The following is a 23,015-nucleotide window of genomic DNA, read 5'->3' on the forward strand; positions in this document are numbered from 1 at the left end:
CTTCCCCTCAAGGCCCTTCACCATCTTTATTGGCCTCCTTTTGATCTCTCTAATAGCTTAATATCTTTCTTATCTTGTGACTAAAACTGCACGCAGTATTCAAGGTGAGGCCATACCAGCACAGGGAGCACCTCTAGCCAAGCTGAAAAGAGAAATGTTGGCCACAGCGCTGGACTAAAACGAATCTTTCCAGAACAATATTGTAGTGGCTATACACAGCAGGCCAGGCCTTTTTTATGAACTGTTCAGAAACAGCAGCACAGCAAATGGAGTGGTATATATCTGTCTCAAAAGGGAGAAGAGAGAAATCAGCCTTGTCAGGTTTTGAACGTGTCATTTCAAGGCGTTCCCTGCCTGGTAATTGGCCTACTAAGCTACCCCAGTGTCCTGGTTGTAGAGCAGTTGGCAGGGGCTTGGCAGTGAAAACTCAGCAGAGAGCTATTACTTATTTCAGGCCATCAGGACACTTTTCATCTGTAGCAAATTCAGGTTACAGTTCCTGCAGCACATCCTTGCCTGGTGCCTCGTTAACTGAACAACTTGTGCAGTTGGGTCCTTCACTGATAATGCTCTTTTTTAGCCTCTTCTGCAAAATAACATTGAAATTGCAACTCCAATTAAGATTAAAAGAATGCTTTCATTTGGACATCTTTACTTTTTTCTCTTAACCCTGACCTCCTGAAAAGCACTCCTTTCTGCAAAGATTCCTTACACTTAGAATTAAGCCAATAACTGTTTTTGTTTTAGAAATACAGCAACAAAAATTTATGTTTCAATGAATTGCAAAAATAATCATAGTTAACTAAGAATAGGACCGATAGTATTCTGGGAAGAAGAAAGTCTCTGGGAACTGAACTGTGTGCCCTGGCAGCAAGGAAGGCCAAGAGCATCCTGAGATGTATCAAGAGTTGCTCAGCCAGCAGATTGATGGGAGGAAGATCACATCTGGCGTTCTGCATCCAGTCTTGTCCTCCACAGCCCCCCATCAGGAAAGGCTCAGACAACCTGTAAGCAGCTCTGCAGGAGCTACCAAGGGAGCTGAAGCACTTGTCATGTGAGCAAAGGCTGAGGGAGCTGGTTCAGCCTTCAGAAGAAGCAACATTGAGGGAACCTGAAAGCAGCCAGTACCTCAAAGTATCCAGAGGGGACTGATAGGAGAAAAAATGACAGCAGATGTAAAGTGCAGGAAGAGAGGCTTTTCAGACTGGCTTTAAGGAAAAGCTTTTTGTCCACAAGGGCAGACAAGCAATTGAGCTTGTTTTCCAAGCAAAGTGGTCTGGGTCAACATCCTGTTTTTCAAGACTTGGCTGGACAAAGCTGTGATTAATCTGATCTGATGCCATCACTGATGGCTTTCAGCAGGAGGTGGGACTACAGACCTCCTAGATACATTTCCAATGTGAATAATTCTGTGTTCCTGTTGATCAGGTGGTCATCCATGCTCTCTGCTTTGAAATGGGTACAGACACAAACTGATGAAAATATATAGCCAGAAAAAAGAAGTTCTCCTTTTCTAAAACCATCCACAAATCTTGCTCTCTAAAAATCTAGGGATGCTTTATTTGGTTTAGAATGAAAAAAGAAAATGAAAGGAAACTTACGGAAAGGGTTCAAGTTTTTGTTAGATGTTTTGAGATCTGGGATGCAAAATAGCAATATTTGCTTTAGAAGTAAGCAACAGATCCTTGTATCTGATCATGCAGCATGTATTATATGCACTGAGTTACAGTCACCCTCTCTCAAACATATTTTCTAATGTTCATCAATCTTTATTCCTATTCTCTGCTCTTTTGGATTAATCCTTTCTCATAAGTTATCCCCAATGCAGTTCAATTCCAGACATATTTCTTAGCAATTGCATTGGAATTCATGTTTTGTATGTTAGCACAGAAACCAAGTAGTGGCTGGTTGGTTTCTTTCTGTAGGCTTTTTGTGAAGACTGTCTAGTGACTGCTTTGTTAAAAAATTCAAGGAAATAATGCTGAGTTTACCAGCAGTCTAAACTTCCTTCTTCTTTATTCTTCTTTCCTCCTTTCCCAGGATCCAGCCACCACCCTGACTCCCCCAAAGAAATCCTGGTTGCAAGAACAGTCTTTGCTTTGATTTTCAGAAAGCAGGCACATGTAGGTTGTTGTTGTGCTGTAACTTGAGGTGGCAGTGCTGAAAGTGTGTCTAGTGATGGAGTTTGAGGAGCAACTTGTTGCTGAAGTGTTGTGTCCACACTCCTCTGTTGGGCTTGGGTTTAATTAGACCAGTCACAACTACTTCCCCGTGAGATACTTGCCTCTGAGTCTCAAACACACATCTGTTGTCAAGTGTTTCTTTTTTTAGTATTAGATGGTAATTACATGCAGCTTTTGCCTCACCTTAATTGGTGTCTTCTAATATAGGAAAAAATATTGTAATACATACATACACATATATATGGAAATAGACGTGTACTCATATATGCATCTAAATAAGCATTCTCTCAGAAGCAATTCTGTACATGAAGACATCTTCACTAATGCTAATAAAACTTTACTGTGAGCTAAAACTAATTTTCTGCAGGTGGTTTTTTGTTATAAAAGCTTTACCTTTTTAAATGATACATAATTCTGGAAATTTAGTTGGGCAAATTTTATCTAGTGCTCATTTTGCTAGTAATAATGGGAAATTCTGAAAATTCATCCTGTTGGACCATAAGTTAATAGATGTTAGTTGGAAGGCAGCAGTGATAGGAAAATATAGTTTAGTAAAAGCAAACTGACCTTTTATGAAAGGGGTCCCTCACTTGATGTAATGCTACTCTATTGTAAACGAGTATCTCAGTTTTACACATTGTTGTCTTTAAATAAAAACATCATATACTTCTTTCCAGAGGTGTTAACTCCAGTGAGCTTCCTAGAGCTTGGCTACTGCTCGCTTGCATTAATTTATTGAATACAACTCAGGGAGAAATTCATTTTACTCTAGACCTTTTTCAGTCATCTTGAATATGAATATTCTAACCTGGTGGCCCCTTCCCTTGTGATCTGTTTTGCTTGCACAGATTGTGTACCACAACTGTCCTCTTCTATCTTGATGTGCGTGCTCAATGGCCAACAACTTGTAATAGCCATTGTGTTCCGCAGTGTGATGCCTGTGACTCTGATATAACCTACTGGTATGTTGCATTTGTTGACAGGCACAAAGCCAAGATGTCAACATGTTTGTAAAGATGTCTTGGAAAGATGACTTAAACCTTTAGCATGTTGTAATACTGGTGAATGCAAAGTGGTGTTGAGAAAAACATTGCTTGGCCAGGTTTATTTTGAAAGTTTGGAACTCTGTACTTAGGCAAGTGTGATGTTTTAGCTTCTTTTCATTTAGCAGAGCACAAAGATTTTTATTTTTTTTTGGTCAGGCATGATATAAGTAAATATTTTGAAATAAAATATATAAGTCCCCCAGCAGTTATTATTTTCTGAAGTACCTGGATTGTGATTTCATTTTTCATTTATCGTCGTTGTTTCAGACTTTGCTTCTTGTAGACTTCATTTTTATGGGGACACATTAGGCTTTTGATTGTGCTTCAGGGAAGAAAAGAGAGGAGCTCTTTGAAGGTAGAGTATTGGACCAAAGACTGCTTTCTCTTTAGTTTTTACAGTTATTTGGCAGCACTGTAGTCTCATAACATTAGCAGGCAGTCCCCATTGCCAGAGAGTCTGTGGTAATGTTTTGGCCCTGCGCTTGTTCTCGTATTAACCCCCAGCCAGTCCTGCTTTCTGCTGATGGGCATCTGTTGCCTTGTGTAGCCATCCACCTGCGCTGGCTTTGCTCTGAAGCCTTCACACCGAGTCTACTGCCCATCAAGGGCCTTATTTTGATTTAATTGGGAATTAATTGTGTGACAGATGCACATGAGTAGGGATCACAAGAGGTGTTTTGCGTGTGCATATGTATGAGAGCACTGAGTGAATATATTCAACTGTACACTCTTGCTTGGGTCCTGCTGTCATTAGGTCACTGGAGAAGTCTTTGCAAAAGATAAAATCAAAGGTGTTCTCTATTCAAATTTCAATGCACTTGCAAAATACCTTCTTGCATCTTTCAGACATTTTGCAGTACCTGTTTTCAAATAGGTGGGAAAAATAATGAATTGTGAAATGTAGAAATGTAGTTTAAGACTTAATTTAAATGATATTTCCTAATGAATACATTAGGAAATTGAATGCATTAGGAACTAGGCTTTTCCCACAGGTCTGTAGGAGCTCTTTGAATGTACTGCATCCAAAATTGCTTTCCTATTCTGTTTCTCTGGAGAGTTAGTTTGGTCCTTTCTCACTGAAAGGTCCCCATTGTTTGTGTGACTTTCTTGGCCTTTTTAATGGGATCAATTGCAAGCTCTATCCATCAAAATCAGTACTCCTGTATTCCCTCCTTCTCAGTGATGTTGCTCATCCAGTTCCATGGAGAGCTGATAAAGCCCACTAATCTGTAAAAAAATCCCAAAACAACAAAAAGTGAAGTTATTACATCTTGTAATAGGTTGGTCATCTATCAATTTCCCAGGTTGGACTGGCTCAGCTGAGGCCAAATATCAGACTGACTGTGCTGGTCTAAAGGAGGCAGGGGGAGGGTTTGTGCTTGCCAGGGTGGCAAAATTGCAATTGCTCCTCTTCACATTGGCTTAAACTTGTTGCAGTTCCTTTGCACCCCTTTGGGTAAATAATCATCTGTAAGGTACAGCCATCACCTCACTTGCCAGTCTTCTTTTCAGCTCTCACACTGTCTTCAGATAGTGTTTCTTTTAGGATAACGTAAAGTTTTATGAAGACAACCATGTATTCACATACTTTCTAGGTGTGCCTTCAAATGTCACAGGTTTGGGTTTGGTGTGTTATGCTCACTGAACTGAAAATACACTCCATTAGAGCAGCTCTCCAACAGACCAGTCTGTTCATCAGCCAGGAGATCTCTGGAGCAGTGTGCTCTGTAAAAAAATAGCCCAACAGATACATATCTGAATGAATAGGTTATTCTTATACATGTGTGTCTTTACTACGTGTTGCTTACACACACTACTGTGCTTTCAGAAGGGCTTTGTTTTTCATTGACTTGGAGCAATATTGCATTTCTTATGGTAGTTCTAGCTTCTAATGCATTCTTCGTTCAGAAACTGTTGAAATATAGAGTGTCAAGGTGCTGAATTGAAGCTGCTCACAACTGCTGTTGTATATAAAAAGCTGTTGTTTAAAAGAAAAAAACCACACATACACACACACAAAAAAAAAAAAAAAATAAAGCCTTCCAGTTTGTTTATATCTTGACTTAACACTTTTTACATAATTTTAGAGAATTTGAATGTCGGTAAAATATTTCCCTGGCTCCCCTGAATGGTGAAGAAAGGATTTTTTACAGTCACTGTAGTTTTGGGTTTGAGCTTTGAATTGAGCTCATCCTTATTTTAAGTGACACATTAAAACTCAGTGTAACTTGTAAAGAGTAGTGCCAGTCTACAGAGTTAGTCTTTGAAGTGTGTTTAGAGATACATGGATTTAGCCATAGAATTAAGATTGTGTTAAAGCCTATATAAAATAACTTCCTTTGGGTGTTAAAACTCATAAAGGTTTAAAAAATTAAAGATAAAAAATAGAAGTAAAAACAGTGCAACTTTGTGATTTTAGATAAAAATTGGTCTGTTTTCCATGTACATTTCTTTCTCAACAATTGTTGAGTGTAATTAGAGGAAGAGAGAGAAAATGGAACAATTAACACACCATATGTACAAAACAAAACAAAAAAAAATCCAGTCTGTAGGTGTTATACTGAACAAGAATTTGGTTTGTCCCATCTATCTTTTTTATGTAGATAGCACTTACTCATTTGTATTGCATTTTGAAAGACTTGTACCCACTAATAAATACTTGCTGTTGTTGTTTTTTCTTTTAGGTTAAAGATATGTATATGTTTGTTGTTGTATCTCTTGGAAACCTGTCCTTTCTTCCAGAAAATATTATATGTTTTGCACAGTTTAACCTTACATATGTCTATGGGGTGATTTGAAATCTCACCATTATCAAGCAACAGAATTACACTATATATTAATGATGTGGGGTTGTTTCTTTTCTAGAAGAAATAATCAGCTTCCCCTTCATGTCTTGCTAGGACAACAGCTGCAGATGAGATTGAGCTTCCATATTTAATACATTCTATTAACTTCACACATCCAAACACACACTCGCTCACTCCCTCACGCACCCCAGTGTCACATTATAGGTGAACAGGCCCTAATTAAAAGCACACACCATCTGCCGGAGCGCCGCGTCAGAGTGGCACTCCACAACCATCCTGATTCCTGTGATTGAAATGTATTATTTATGAGCTCAAAGACAAAATACGCTGCTTGGCTGGTGAAAGCTGCATTAGGAGCTGGATAGCACCATCTAATGGAATGGAGTGCCACTGGCTATTCATCTTTCCTCTTCCTCTCTTCTCAGTCTCCTCCCCCAATAATTTTCAGTCTTGTGCTTGGATATTCTGTGACAGAGTTTCAGGCAATTCTATCTCTGGTGTTCCATTTTTATACAAAATTGGAAAGGGTTGTTGAAATATTAAACTAATTGTGGGGTATTTTCTAGCCTTTTGTTTCCTTCCAGTGACACACATAGCGTTTTACTTTCTTTAGCAAAAGTGGTACTGATGTGATGTGTTGGTACAGAATTGGAACACAAGGAAGATAGATGAGCAAGATCAGTTTACAGCATTTCTCCAGTCCCTCCCAAGGATCCATGTAATGGAAGTATCCACTGCTCTGTTTGAAAATTTTATTGTCATATGTAAATTGGCCCTATTTGGCAGGGGAGGGAAGGGAGGATGACAGTACACTATAGAGTATGTAAAAGTAATTAACCGTTTTGGAAAAAAGGGCAGGATTTGGGGAAAGCTGCAGTTTTGGACCTTCCTCTCTGGAAGCAGAGATCATAACCTCTTCCAGCTTGCAAAATTCATGTCCTGTTACTGCTTCTTAATGGGGATATGGATGAGGAGGTGTTGGACTGAGGGGTGAAATTCACTCTGTCAAGAGAGGAAGAGGGTGACAAGGAAAGAGCCCTTTTTTTGTTAATTGGTCCATCAATCTACTTTTGTTGACTGCGAGATTACAACATTGCATCTAGCAGAAGTGCATATTGTATTTAGTGTCTAGCTCAATGACCTTTTGAATATGCAGGTTAAGAACAGTCATACTGCTTCAAAATAGGCTGGGGAATGATTTTCTGACATTAATGACATAAGGTCCTTAGCCTTTTTGTAATGTTCTTGAGTTTTGTGGTATTCCATGCTGGGCATCCAGTAGTATGGCTTCAGCACAAACAAGGAGTTAGATTGATACTTGATTGTTATCAATTAGATTGATACTTGAAATATGACATTTTTCTACAGTAACCTCCAATAGAACCACTTTTTTTTTTAAATTTCAGGATCTGGTCACTACTTCAACTTGGGCAAGAGAAAACCCTGAATAAAGAGTTATATGTCTAAAACTGAGAAAAAATACATATATATGGGGAGTGTGCATTTTATTTTTTATATCAGTATGTTTTAAAGAATGTTGAAATGACATAAATCATGGCACATCCATGAATATATGTCCTCTTATTGTTTGCATTTAGAACATACGCCATCAGAAGGATAAGAGATGCCTTTAGAGAAAACAAGAACATTGCGGATTCTGAAAAAATAGAAGAACTACTGAATAAAGCCAAAGCAAACCTCGAGATTATTCAACGGCAGGTATGTTTTTCTCATTTTTATCAGAGTTGTCCATTGCTTATTTAAGTATTTTATGCCACTAGAGATGGAAATAAAAGAGACCCTTGCTTAAAACATCTCTAGGTGAATATCAGTTTTTGTCTGACTTTATTTGTCCTTCCATCATAGGTTCAGAAGGGTGACACTGACACTCACTCCAAATAGCCTCACTTTCTTCAGTGTTCATTTTTCCCATCTCCAGACACAGTGTTGGAATAGTAACAGAACAAAAAAATCCTGAAGTGAATTAAGTAAATGCTGGCTAAATGGCAATAGGTTTTTCTTTGGAAAATTTACATCACTGGCAATATTTTTCTTCAACCTTGTCTAAGTAGCATTTATAGCATCTCTGTTCCTTCCAAGAGGTACCATGTTACTAAGAAATGAAGTAGACTTGGTTGAACTTGAGATACTTTTTAATTTCTCATTTATAGCCGCTGTAGATTTAAAGTTTGGAAAAGACTGGAAAAAAGTAGGTTTCTATGCCTGAACTCTCTATGGGCACTTGCAGTGCTTAAGCTGCTCCTCCTTGCAAAATCTGCACTTGCTGACACCAGTCAGAGCTCAGTAGTACTTTTATTAAACACTGAACGACTATGTGCACCTGCTCCTCAATGGTTTAATAAGGCTCTTTAAACAACCAGCAGGTCAGTTAGATGGATTCTTATTTTAGTAGGGAGCTGGGCCCTTTGATTTGACAATTAAGTATGGATACTTAGGTGCAAGTTAATTTTTTTTTTTATTTTCTTCTCCCAGGATCGGGTGTTGTTTTGTGCTACCATAGTTTAGATATCTTTTTGTTTAACCCAAACACTGCTATTTTTTATTTTTTTTTAATTTAAGTGTTTCTCAAAGAAGCAATTTGGATTGGATTTTTCCAATGCAGTTATATTTGAATGCTGGCGTGTTTTTTCTCAGATCTGTAGGTGATAATTGACATTTTCAGCTCTTCTAATTCTTGCTTAAGGTAAAGTCTTGCTAAATAAAAACTTTCCAACTCTTTTTCTCAGCAAAACATGATTCTACTGATCTGAGTTCTAATACATCTGGGACAGATTTCAAAATAAAACTCCTCTTTCCTCTCTAAGTCCTGTGTAAACCCAGATTACCTTGTTTCTGTAGACCTTAGATAAATATATTATTTCTCTTAAAGAGACTCTTGACAGGCTAGACTCTTGTCTAGGGTGGAGGTCTTGCCTTGCACCTTTTTTGAAGTTCTCCTTTAGCATAAAGATTGTCCCTCAGCATCAGTCAGCATCCTTCTGTTATGCATTTGTTACTGTGTCACTGGGACATACCAGAATAATTCAGAATGGCCTCAGTTATTGCTAAGCCTGCAGGGTTTTGCATGTTTGTTTCAAACATCTGCTATTTAAAGTGTTTCTCCAACATGAAAAACCACATTGCTAAAGTTGGTTTTAAATTGGATCACTATCATTCCATGTAAGAATTTCAGGGAAAATATACTTGAAAATCAAGGAATATTAAAGCCACTGACACAACTTCCCATTTTTAACACTGCTAACACAGTGAAACTTAGGTTGAAGTATCTCTTTAATGTTGCACTTCTAGACATTTTCCAAAGTACAATCACGCTTCATTCACCTTTGGAAGAGTTTATCTTACATGTTTTCAAGAGTTATTGATAATAAATGTTATTATACAGCAATATAATAGGCAATGGAACTTTTTAACAGAAAATAATCAGAAGAAAATTATTTTATCAAGATAATTTTTTGACATGCATCCCTGCAAAAGTTGATTATTTGGTTAATTTTTTTTTTTCCCTAAAAAATTACAAACTGTTATGCTTTGCAGAACTTCCGTTATGTTTCGGTGTCGTCTCACTCCCATCTGTAAAGCAAGAGATAAATGTTGTAAAAATTAAAATATTTTCATTGAGAGTATTAAAAACCTGAGCATCTAAGTTCATATTAATATTTACTTGCTGTCAAATTTCATCATGCTCTGTAGAAAAAGTTCATTCTTCCTCACTGTTTAATTGAAGATCTAAGTAATGAAGTCATCTGACATTATTAAAACTTTATATTTAAAACTAACCAAGCATAATATAAAGTGCTTTTATTTTTAAATGCAGAAGCACTGAAGCAAACATGAGATGTAGCATACATTTTTTTGCTAAGTTTGGGGCTTATTATGATGTGGTTCATCTTGGTATTGCTGACTTTTTCTAGTATGTCAGTAGAAATTAAATAATTTCCCTCCTTGCTGACAATTTGTTGTTACTCTGAAATCAAATTTATATTCACTTTACATTCTAATTTATGGTTTAGTCATCAAAGTGACCACTGAAGTGTAAGGTTCATAAATAACTATTTGAATCAGCCTAGTGGGAAATGTGAAGTAGTGACAGATTACTGTCATTTTGTTCATGTCAGTCACTGTACAATTTGCTTGAGTGTTATAAAAGTAGCTTTATAATGCTGAAAAGCATGGAAGAACATTAATCTCTAGCTTAGTCCTCCTCTGCTTATTATTGGTTTCAATTTAATAATAGCCTGGCTATAAGGAAGGAACAACTCATGTTCCTTTGCCAACACTGTTGGCAAAGACTTTTGTGCGTATGTGTTTACTGTGTAAACTACAAAATTTTGTGATGTCTTTCCTGTGGAGAAGGGTGTTGGGGGAAATACAGTGTTACAAATAAGTGTGAAATAGAAAATTTTAAATTTGAGGTGAAGTCTTGAAGTTGTTTGACAATTGTCATAACAGCCATTTCCCACCTGTGCTAACACGATTTCATTTGTGAGTTTCTATTAGTAACTAACATTAGTAATGTTAGTTTGTTAGTGGTAGGAGAATTAGCACTGAATTTGCATTGCTGCTGCTGAAATTTGAGATTTATAAAAGCCACTTTGAAGACTGGCTAATATTGAGTGTTTTGAAGTTTTCTTTATGATATTCTGTCTCTCGGGTTTTGAACTGAAAACATAACAGTGAAGTTCAAAAGCTCTAGTAGACCTGTGTGCTCTGATTAAAGCCTTGTTTTCATTTATAGGATGTCTCATTCTCCCATATTCCTCTGCAGTGCTTTCTCCTCAGTTTTATATTGTAGTTAGAAACTGCCAGTCATCTTGTTGTCCAGCTAAGGATTATTTTGTTTTTCTTGGCAGCTCTGAGCCTCTGTGATCAATTTTACTGGTTTTAACATCACACAACTACAGTACTCTTCAATAAAAGGGTTTTAATATTTCACAGCTTTTGTTTGTCTCTTTAAGAAGTCCAAACTGATGAGAATCCTGGTTTGCACAAACCTTGGTCAAGGAGACAAAAGATGCACTGTGAGCACTCAGACAGTCAGGACTTGTGGATCTACCTCCTTTACAGCTGAGAACAGATAAACTTTTCTTTTTAGTCTGCGTTGTTTTTCCTTAGGCTTAACCTCTCTTACTGTTCCCTTCAGATGTGTAGAATGAAAGAATGTGGTGTTGAAGCATGAAACCTTGGTTAGAAAGGTTCCATTGTTATGATAAGTTCTGAGTACTTGCAGCATTTTTCATGTTTGCAGCATGTTGTAAAGTACATTCTAATCCTGGAAATATCCATTGCTTGTAGTAACTTTAGCTCCATTTCTCTTAATGAAATACTTCATGACTACACCTTGATAAAAGCCCACATCATACTTAGTGTGAGATTTTGATCACATATTCTTACGTTTCTTCATAGTCAAAATTATTAGTATGGTCTTGTGCTGAAACCTGTGCAAAATAAGAACAATTTTTCTGGATCTTTTATTTTTCAGCAAGCCAAGTTGCCAGTGCAGCTGTGTGAGGCCAAGTATTGTGCCCTCCTGAGGCACTCATTAGCAGTATCTTATCTTGGCAATATTGTAAATTTGAGTAACACTTGAATGGAAGTGGAAATTAAACTGAGTCAATGTACTAATACAACACTCTTATTATTATGAATTGATGACAATATAGCCATGAGGAAACTTTTTCTTAGTCAAAATAACATAAATATTAAAGCATGTTTAATAAATATTAGCAAGACAAGCAACTTCAATTATAGTTGCTATAAAAAATGAAAGGTAGAAATACAACCCTATTTTACTTCACCTGGTTTGAATTGACTGCTCATCCTTTGAGCAGCAAATATTCCTATATTAGTAATTGTCACGGTGTATGTACTTCTGGACTGAAAGCATTTTTGTTGAGTATTTGGAGGACTGGTACCAATTTACACAGTTGTTTGTTACATTGGAATTTACTGTTAGAAAGAACTTACCAAACTTTAAGAAATGTTCTGGGTATCCGAACAAGTTGTGTTTATAGCGCAGAGCATTGTAGGCTGGATGCCCTTTGCAAGAGAAGATTAATTTTGAAAACTCATTAGTATTAGTTTCAGGCTACAGGTCATATTTATGTCTAATTTTTATGAATATGTAAGAAAGTTGCAAAATAGGTAATGTATTTCATTATGTTGGCAGCAGTTTTGAGACCAAGAGAAAAGAATAGCTGTGAAAGTTCTTAGAACACAAGGGGCAGCACCACGCTACTGCTCAGGAATGTGTGTGGTGTTGGCAAGTCATGTCTTCCTGCTGGCAGACAATTCTGTTGGAGTTCTAATATGGCTTATTCTTATCAAGCTTGTCACATGCAAGGAAGCTTTAAAATCACAGATTATTTTACTGCTTTTCCTGAGAAGCTCTTTGACTTTTATCTCTTTTTTTTTTTTCCAGTTTCACAATGGCAAATACCCATTTCTCTACAAAAATGCATATTTTTCTATCACAAAATTGTAAACTTACAGTTCTTGGATAAGAGGATTTGCCTTAGGAGTTTTGGCTTTTATTTGTGCAGTGTATTTTTATTTATTACGGTTGGACATCATTTTCCAGCTGGGATTGAGCTGACATTACACCCAGAGAATTTTTCTTATCTCTCTGGCCGTTAAGCTGTACTTAAAGCAAGTGTAGACACAGTAAAGTTTTAAAATGCTTCATTCACAGTAGAAGAGCAGGAGTGAGTGGCATAATCAAACAATGGATGAATATCCTGAAGAAACAGTTTTATCAAGTAGCTGCACGGTATCCATTAGCTACCTACACACTTCCAAATCCTTGGATTGGCAGCTAGAATATAGAAAATGTTTGGCATTTTCTTGCATTTCTCTTGCTTCTAGACTATTGCAGTACTGGTAGTCAGTTTTTAATTGCTTTACCACATCATGAGTTCTCACTTGTTTGGTTCCTTACGTGCAATTATCAAAATAATTCAGAAGCCTGTGGCAAAGCCACAAACTAAATTCAAATCAGCTGACTTAGTGTTTAGAAGCCACTGGGGGCATTTTCCTGCGTTTGTTGGTGGTTTTAATTTTAATTTTTTTAAAATTTCAAAGCTCTTTGGGGTGATATTTTTATGTATTTTCTTTTCCTTGAGGTAGTTTAAATCCTTTTGTTATGTTCATGTTGCATTTACTTAACATGTGTTTTGAAAACTTCCAATACTTAATAACAGTAATCTACCAGGAAGAATATGATTAAGAAAGCAATGGAAATCCTTAACATATATTAAAATTCAGAGCTCCTGACTTAGAAAGAGACACAGATGCAGGGGAAGGAATGCAAAGCAGGATGGATAAAACTTGTCTTTCAGTAAACAAAAGAAATTTTCAAATGGAAATTGGGAAACAGTAAATTCAGAGTTATATAGTTTTGTATTTCAGTTAGGAGAGTAAATCTATTTTATGTACAGTAAATATCCTTAAGGTTTTGGGGGTTGAAAAGGAGGAGGAACAAAGCAAAAGGTGTCGTAGGAGTGACTTTGAAAAAGTTTTGGTAAATTTAAACAGAAACCCAGCTGAATCAGAACTTGCCCTTTCACAGAACTTGTTATCAGTGAGGTCTGATTTTCCAAATTTTCCAGATACCTTTTTCATCTTGGCATGTAGACTAGCTTTGGAGATGTGCAACACTGGAACAGATGCCAAAAGCCCAGAGCTGTCATATCAGCTTAATTTCTGGTGCCTGAGGGTACAGGAAGTGTAATAGACATTTTAGTCATCTTCAGGTGGCGTGGCTCTCCAGGTTACACCTGTGTGAGTCTCCAGAGCAGTGTTACTCCTTAGGCTTTCATTTAACTCTCCTGATGGAGAGCAAGATTGTATTTTCACAAGTGATTTGCTGCTATTCATTCCACTGACTAAACTACAAGTGGCAGGTTCTGTGTGCAGTATTAAATTCCAAACTAGACTGTACATTGAAAATAAGCTTTAGGCTACCAGCAGCGGCGATTCAGAGGTGGAATGAGGCTTTGTCTTTCTGATGTAAGAGCTTAGGGTAAAACGCAGCATTTGATGCATGCAGTAACCTTTCCTAAAAATAAAGACTGCTGAGTGTTGGTCAATGCATTTTAAATACTGTAATTATCTGTCATAAAGAACTGTCATTATTTTTGTTGCATGTATTTAATGACTAATCCAGTGAGGTTGGAGCCATATCATAAATAGTAACAGTAATTATGTAATACATCCAGAGCTGTGAGCATCTGAGGTTCTGCACAGATGAGGGCTGTCTGAAGGACAGGAGAAGGACTTACTTTCTAGTGAGCAACTTGGCGTGGCAGTGTGTCACATCCAATAAAGTAAATGCTGGGTGTAAACTTCCATGTGGAAAAGCCTAAGTTTTATCAGCCTGGATGGTCAGTAGCTCCTTGAAACACTTAGGAGCATTAACCATTCTGTGCTGAAGAAAGCTCAAGAAGCAAGGGAAGATCACATTTTCAGGCAGATGTGTACCTCTGCCATTTGTCCCTTTGTGCTTTCTGCTTTGCTGTGTTTGGTGTCCCAAAGGTTTCAGCCCAGGGTGTAAATGAATGTGGCTCTTAGGGGTGGCTGTTGCAGCAAAACTTCAAGGAGGCTTTTCCAAATGAGGTAACAGCAAGTGTGTGTGTGTCTTAGTACAGATAAAAAGTACTGTCAAGAGAGAGAAAGTAGAAATAAGTGCTGTAGTTTTGATCACAGAGCAAATGACTTCTACTGTATTTCTAATCCAACTGTGTGATCTTGCTTTGATGCCTGTCAGTCTGGTTTGCAGTGGTGCCCATTGAGGGAGGGTTTGAAGATTGAGTTTCTCGCATTAAAGTGTATTAACCTTTGAGCAACTTCTTGTCTTTCTTGCTGTGTGCTGTCTGCTGCAGAGAACATTTGTAGAGGTTCTCTTTTTTACTGAATAAGAAAAGAAGAAGTATGGCAACCTTTGTGTTATTTATGAAACGTATAACCTTGTAAAAGCCTTGTGTATGTATTGTGACTTACATTCATATTAGAATATTGATCTCTCGTGAGAGTCCCTTCTCTTGGCTAGACCAGTTCTAAGTACAGCTAGACCTTGAGGAAGTTAGAGGAATTGCTGTTTTGAGGACTTCTAAAAAAGGGAGGGAGACAAAAGTGGTGTTATTGAAACAGTGATCTCTTGATCTCTCATTGTTTGTTGGTTGCTTTTTAATCTGTTGTAGTTTTATTTCTTTTTTTCTTCGTGTCAAAACTTTCCATCCTGATTCTGTATTGTTCATTGGAAGGAGACACTGTCAGATTCATTGCCACTGCAACTGAACAGGCACGCTTCCCTCCAGGAGGAGCTTTGGCACATTTGTCTGGTGTCTCTGATCCCCAGGACTGTGTTCTGTTGCCCTTGAACTGCAGTCTGTAATTCAGGATGACAAGGTTGGTGTTGGCACTCTCACTGTCTGACAAGTCACCTGGTCCTGTAGCTGGTGGCAAAGTGGGTTTTTCTAATGACATTTCCCCCCCAACACCATGCTCAATCATCAATCTCTCAGCGTATTACAATTTCAGTTTTTCCATTTACAGCTAACAGAGGGAAGAGGAGACATTTTAGCTCCTCATGAAGCTACTTGCATTGTTTTCTGGCCTTTCAGATGAACATCACTTCTCCCCACAGCACACTGAAGATATGATTTAAAATTTTCCCTTGCCACTCTAAATCAGATGCTTTTTTTTTTCTTTCTTCCACAGATGGTCTTTCAAGTCTAAAGAATTTACTGTTTTCTTCATTCTCAAGGGCAGTCTGCAAAAACCTCCATTTGCCTTATTTGCTCCAAGAATCTGGTTTCATGGCTGCTTCATATTTGCCCATCTTATTATCTTCATGCTTCTTGGTCGTCACTAAAACTTTTCAATTTTTCCAGTTTCAAAGGTGACACTTGCTTTCTTATTTTAAAATTGCTTGTCAGAATGAAGCTGTTTATACAGTCCACCAACATTAACTGGCATTTTACAAAACTCTGAAAAAAACAGTTACTTAGAAAAGAAACAACCCTCTTCATGTTCTTTGTGTCTAGTATGTTTGCATATATTGTAATCTTCTGGGCATCCACTGAATACCTCTGTGGGTTATCACAGCACCAGACATGGTCTCTGTCACTAATACCATTTGACTGCATTTGCAACCAAGTAAAAATTCACAGTGACCTTCTTTTATTTTGACAATAAATATATATGTGGCCTTCACATAAAAGCTCTTTCAAGCAAGGAAGCTTTATCATTGATGTGTTATTTTACAATTTTATATTTTTTGCAGTAATTCAGATTCTATCTAGTGTCTCTGTAGTAAGTTGCTTGTATTTGAGGGAAATGTGTTTGCTCCATGAAGTTGTGATGAAGGCCAGGCTTAGGGAAGAAAGTTGCTAGACTCTAATAGCAGCATGTCTGATCAGGCCCTCGGAAGTTTAGGCAGGGAAAGCTGTTTTCTAGACAAAAGTGTAGAGTGAAGTTTAATTAGTGTTTACGCAGTCTCCTTGGTGCTTGGTGCATTGCTGCTGTCTTTAGCTTTGTGCTTTCTGAGGTGAGCCTGGGTTTTTTTTGGCCATTATGAGAGCTACAGCTGCAGTGCCCTTCATCTTTGTGACAGGCATTATGCCAGTACATTAATTCTGAAAGCAACTAAAAAGAAGCAGAAAGAAGGATCCCAAACTCTTCCAGTCGCATTTAAATCACAATTTGACTGATTCCTGTTACGCTTTCTGGGGTATGTCAGATACATGTTTCCCCTCTGAGATACGTGCTACCATGAATGTCCTTCCTTGGCTGTTTGCTTGGCATGAAGTGAAGCATTACTAAGCAGAGTTTTGAACTCACCTTTATAATTTTGTCACCAGTAGAAAATGCATAAATGCATTGTTTAAAACAAAGATCTGCTGTTTATGCTCTAAAAATAAGGTCCTGTCCCTCATCAAGGCTGTTATGAATATTGCAGTGTAGTGCAACGTTCATGGTTTTTCTTCTGTGAGCATAAGAGACTGGCTGAACAGTTGGTTTGATAATTCTTAACCATATTTTCACCCAAGTGTGTGGTTAATGAGAGCATTATGTGACCTAATCACTTAGCCTTTCACATTAATACAGATCTTGTTTACAATTGTCTTGATTTTGTTGTTGACCCAGTACTTTGGTTCTGTGTTCAAATTATCTTAATTTTAAATGAAAATATTTCTTGTCTCACAGAAGTCTAATTTTTATGCACATTTGTCAGTAGTGAATACTTAGTGGGAGTGATTACTCTCTAACTGCTCGTGCCAGTATACCTCTGGGAGGTTAATCAATCTTGTGCTTTTTAATTGACATCAATAATGTGTTTACATTTATCAATATTTCTTAATTGTCAAATTATAACTGTGGAACTTCAATAATAAATCACGCCAATAGTTAACTTCATACATTAGATTTTTTTAAGAGTCTCCTTAAGCACTTTGACATGTTGTAAATTGCTTTTAAAATGATGTATGTATACTCTTGAGGGAAGAGGAGAAAAAAATTGGTATGCAAAGTCATGCTGTCAAATAATACTGAACTGGCCCATTGACAGTAACATACCTTTACCACATGTAGAATATGCTTTATGGGGAAAAAAAAGTGGAGTAAGTCTTTTCAAACTGCTTGTTTTATTACTAATAATTTTGTGACTATGACAGTACTCATTTGTTGTGTCATCTCCAGGGAATTTTTAAGGCTGGGACTTCTTCCATTCTCTCAGCTGTAGAGGCAAGACAGAGGACAGAGCGAATTACCAGTTCTACTGCTCCTCTGCAGAAATAGCAGTGAGCTGTGGGGACTTCAAGGCATCCTGATTTTGATGGTGCATTTCACCAATGTCCTTAAGATAATGAGGTGGAAGGAGGCTACCTCTGTTTAAATATAAGCATATATTTAAAGACTTGGGTGCACAGGGAAGCAAGTTATTTGCCCAAGTTCACAAAATATGCTTACAGCAGGAATTAAGGCATGATAGTCCAAGTCTTACAATACTGTCTACCTCAGAGGGTATACTTTCATCATCCACCTTGCTCTCTTCTCTGTCTCCTTTAAACCCAAGGAGCAGTATTCTGAAGAAGGAAATCTGCACAGACAGAAGTTGGCAGGATGCTGACCACATTGTGTCAGTCTTACTGTATAGTTTTATAGGCTACATCAAAGAACTAAAAGTATAAGAACTAAAAACCATGCCTAATGAGCAGTGAAGAATGACTTAGAAGATGATGCTGTTTTCTAGGTAAGTGAAAACCAGTGTGAACACCAGGAACATCAAGGCTGGTTTTTACTTGAAAAGACTTAAATATTAAATATTCCAGTTTAGTCTAGCAGCCATTTTGTTGACTTCTTGTAAATGTCCTAAATCATAACTTAAACCTCTCCCTCCTTTTTTGAATGAGACAAGACTGACAAAAAACAGATATTAAACAAAATTACAGTAGTTACCAAATCCAATTGCATTTAAAGCAAGTGTGTGTAATCAATCTCTTTTGAAGGGTAAAGCAATTCACGAGACAAATCCATTGGCACTTTCTTTAGCTTGGCAGATTAAACACCTTCGTGTTGTATGTAGAGGGCTTTGCAGTAGGTTGCTTGTGTGAATAAGTGATATTTAGGTTCCAGAGCAGACATCTGGAGTGCAGCTGGTCTGCCACATCAGCCCAGACACTGCTGCACAGGTTCTGAGCTATAGGTCATTCACATCCATGTCTAGAAAGGTGAATTTAGGTCAGCATATAAATGCATGAATGAACACAAGTCTTTAAGTAGTGGTGACCTTTCAGCAGCATTCAAATTTTATTTGTTCTTTTGGTTTCAGACCTACTAAGGTACTTGAGATGTGTATGAAAGTAAATTTAGTGTGGCTGTTTGGTTGGTTGACCCTGACTGGACACCAGGTGCTCACCAAAGCTGCTGTTACCTCCTCACAATGCAAGGCTCATGGGTTAACATAAGTTAGGGAGAGATCACTCGCCAATTACCCTCATGGGCAAACCAAACCCATATTGGAGAAATTAGTATAGTTTATTGCCAATCAAATCAGAGAAGGGTAATGAAAAATAAAATTAAATCTTAAAAACAGATTACTTCCACTCCTCCCTTCTTCCCAGGGTTAAAATTACTCCCAATTTTCTCTACCTTCTCTGTGCAGAGGCTGGGAAATGCAGGCTGTGGTCAGTCCATCATACATCATCTCTGCTGCTCCCTTCTCCTCCAAGATGACTCCTCACACTCTTCCCCTTCACCATGAGGTCCCTCCTGCAGGAGACTGTCTTTGTCTGAACTTCTCTAGTGTGAGTCATTCCTGTGGGGTGCAGTCCATCAGGAACAGACTGCTCCAGCTTGTGTTCCTCACAAGGTGACAGATCCTGCCAGCAAACCTGCTCCTCTCCACTGCTCCAGAGGTCCTGACCGGAGCCTGCTTCCCATGAGGTCCCAGGCTCCTTCGGGTATCCACCTGCACCAGTGTGGGGTCCTCCACAGGCTGTTGGTGGATCTCTGCTCCACCATGGACCTCCTTGGGCTGCAGGGGCACAGCTGCATCACCATGGTCTGCACCCCAGGCTGCAAGGGAGTCTCAGCTATGGTGCCTGTAGCACCTCCTGTCCCTCCTTCTACACTGACCTGGGTGTCTGCAGAGCTGTTCATCTCACATACTCTCATTCCTCTCTCCTGGATGTAATTGTGAAGGTTTTCTTTTTTTTTCTCCTCTTGCTTAAATATCCCAGAGGCACTACCACTGCTGCTGACCTTGACCAGTGGTAGGTCTTTCTTGGAGCCAGCTGGCATTGGCTCCCTCAGACACTTCAGAAAGCTTCTGGCACCTTCTTAAAGAAGCTACTTCTGTAGTCTCTCCTCTACCAAAACCTTGCCACAGGCTGTTAGCATGAAGAACATAAAATCTTGTATGAATTGAGTTCAGAAAAAAAAGGTTTTTATTCACTGTTCTCCACAAATATATTTAATGCCATCACAGCCTGAAGTGTGAGTAAAACTGGTTCAGTTGTCAGGTTTTCTGGTGCTTTGGAGGAAGACTGAAATAGCTGCTGCCAGGTCATCAGGTGGGATGTGTTTTCAAATATAAACACATCCTGGTACAGGAAACTTGTGTTTTAACCTTCTTCCATTTCTCAGACATCCTACATTGAGTGCATACTGGGACTACTGAGAACGTAAGGAGTGTAATTAATATCCATAATGTATATTCTCATAGGCCGAAAAGAGAAGATGACTCTTTTGTTCAGAGAGTAGCTGAGCAGATTAAAAGCAAGTATCTGGACTTGTGTTCACACATTTATGCTGACTAATATGGGTGCTTGAGATACTCCAAGATACTCTGGAAGTCACAAGAATGTAAGCTACAAAATTATTTAAGGAGCTTTTTCCCTCTACTACAGTTTCATATTTTAATAAGATCAATACAGTGTAAAAGTAGAATTTGTGGTGTTTTCAATCTTTTGGTAAAGATGGTACAGGCCACCTGTGATTCTATTCTTTCCTACATCTCCAACTAAAAGGAGAGTAACTTTATGCTGCAAATCTGGAGAATACTTCCTTCAGGGAAGTGGAAGAGCATTGTGGAGCTTCACAGTGCACTTTATATTTTTCACAGGTGCTTAGCGTATGTGCCTCCTGTGGTAAAGCTGAAAGCTTTGGGTAGAGCAGTGATGGGGCTTAAGAAGCACCCAGCAACCATCACCACAGACACACAAGGAGCCTTTCATAGAACAACAGAATGGTTTGGGTTTGAAGGAACCTTAAAGACCATCTAGTTCTAATCCAAGCCCCCTGCCATGGTCAGGGACACCTTCGACTAGAGCAGTGAAGCTCAGCTGATCAGAATTCAGTGATGGTACTTTTAATTTCACATATTTGTAACTGTGTACAGTAAACAATTTATTTTTTAAAAACACGATACAGCTTATGCTATTGTGTGCAAGTCAGTAGTCAGTTCATACCTGGTTCTCTGACAGGACAGTTGATCTGGAAGTAGCAACAGATAATTTGGTCTAGATCAGGTCACATATTTTTTATATCCATGTAAGGAAATTGAATCCAGCTGCATTAGTTTCATCAGTGCTGCTTGATTTTGTTTTTTGTTTTGTTTTGGGTTTTTTAACCTTTTTTTGAAAAAAAAAAAGTTCTTTATTTGACTTGCTGGCTAAGGCTTTTAAAAATGTAAATAGCAGTCTTGTACCTCTATACAGAGTGCTGTGAAGCTGAGAGGAGAGCCTGACCTACTCTTAATGAAAGAAAACAAAATTGAGAAAGGGTGGAACATAGGAACAGAGAGATCCAAGGTTTCCCACAGTATAGTAATGGATATGACCTTTAATATTGAGGCCTTAGGATCAAATTTAAGTTGGCATTAAAATTTTCTAATAAATTCCCTGCTGAATCTCAGAGGTTTTTTTCCTCAGATTTAATTCAGTAAGGTCACAATAAAGCAAGTGCTGTCTGTGCTATTGTAATTGCTCTCAGCAGGCTGATAATGTTACAGCAGAGAAGTACCAGCTACTGTGCTTTTATTCTTCAAGCACTCTCCTTCCTTCATGCTTGCTCCTCGTGCTCTCAGGTCTGCCCTAAGTAGGAAGGGAAACTCTTTGAAATGCCATTTCCTTCTCATTTTAACACATTTTATAGTGATGCTTTCCTGAGTCTCTTCAATGAAGGGAATAAAATTATAACCTGTCTTACTGCAGAATTATTAGAGGCTTGTATTTCCTTTCCTTAATTTTCATCCAAACATACTTTAAATTAGCCTCTTCACTTCTTAAAAACTGGTGGTTTTAAACATGCAATGCTTAGTTCATTTTAGCTTAGTGGTTTTAGGGTGGTGGAATAGATGTACAGCTAAATGGGTTTTCTTAGACATATAGGGAGAAACACTGAATACCCTCAGTACTGTATTTTGTTTAAAAATGACAAATCACAGCTCACCACAGTGAAGCAGTTGTAGTTTGGGTCCTAGACCACATCTTTTGCAGCTTTCAGAAGCGTGTTGTTTATGTATCTTCTATGTGTGCAAACGTATGCTTCGCATGGTAGATCTCTTACTGCTGTATTGGAGGTAAGTAATGCCCTGCAGAGTGCTGTGATCATGGTTCTCCCTGAAATGTGACTGTGAGAGACTCAGGGCAATTCTGCATGAGTTTCCAGATACAACATCCTCCTTTTCAAAATCAGACAGTCTGTCTAAAATGTCAGCTTTCTGTCTGTAGCTACTCCTTTTTTAACAAATGAAGAGGTATCTTAAAACTCAGTAACTGGATCACATGATGGGGCCATGTTGGGTCAGTCTTTTAGGTGTGGGGCTAGATATGCTTTTCTTGACTGTTGACAAATAGTTAATGTTGCTTGGCATAACTGGTAGCTCAGACCTTTGCTGTTTCAAAGGCCCAACCTGGACCAAGCATTCTTGTTTGGTTTCCAACACCTTAACTGACTTCAGAGTTCCTCATCTCCACCCTCCTGGTCCATCTTCTTCTTGCACTGTCTTCCTCTGAGGCCCAGAATTTCTTACCTAAAGTGTCATGCACAGACATGTGTGCATGTCTCCAGGTACATGCAGGCATTTCCTGTTCAGTGCCCGTGGCATTCATTGCTGCTAAAGAAACCAGTCTCAGTTGAGAACAAAATTACTGGCATTGATATTCCACTGCTTATGAGCATAGTCAGCTAACATGTGTTCAGTGGGATATGTCCTCTTGCCCACATGTGATTGATTGGCAATTAGGAGCAGCAAAAGATGTTTTACAAAACTAGTTCTAGCTCTGAAATGCATGTGGCTGTATTCTGCTGACCTTCAAACCCCTTGGCAAGCAGAATTGATCACAATGTGTGGATAGTTTTGATATTACATAATGCTGCATACCTGTGCTGAGTCTGCTTCAGTAATTAAAAACAACAGATGATGATCTTCAGCTATAACATTTCACCTGCTTGGTTAT

At 38.2% G+C, this 23,015-nt stretch overlaps 1 protein-coding gene across 4 annotated transcripts in view; it reads left to right on the top strand.

The window, feature by feature from the left end:
- The window catches only part of LYRM4 (LYR motif containing 4), an 85,454-nt gene that overhangs the window by 13,632 nt on the left and 48,807 nt on the right, over positions 1 to 23,015 (top strand). For 2 of the 4 annotated variants that reach the window (XM_015617660.3, XM_015617661.2), the window contains exon 2: positions 7,635 to 7,755. In XM_015617660.3, the coding sequence (XP_015473146.1) occupies positions 7,635 to 7,755 (121 nt within the window). Of the gene's footprint in view, positions 1 to 7,634; positions 7,756 to 10,907; positions 10,985 to 15,771; positions 16,288 to 23,015 lie in introns of those variants that run through there. The other 2 variants (XM_033512094.1, XM_033512095.1) reach the window with 2 other exon arrangements.

Source organism: Parus major, chromosome 2 (assembly GCF_001522545.3).
Source record: "Parus major isolate Abel chromosome 2, Parus_major1.1, whole genome shotgun sequence".
Classification (NCBI taxonomy): Eukaryota; Metazoa; Chordata; class Aves; order Passeriformes; family Paridae; genus Parus; species Parus major.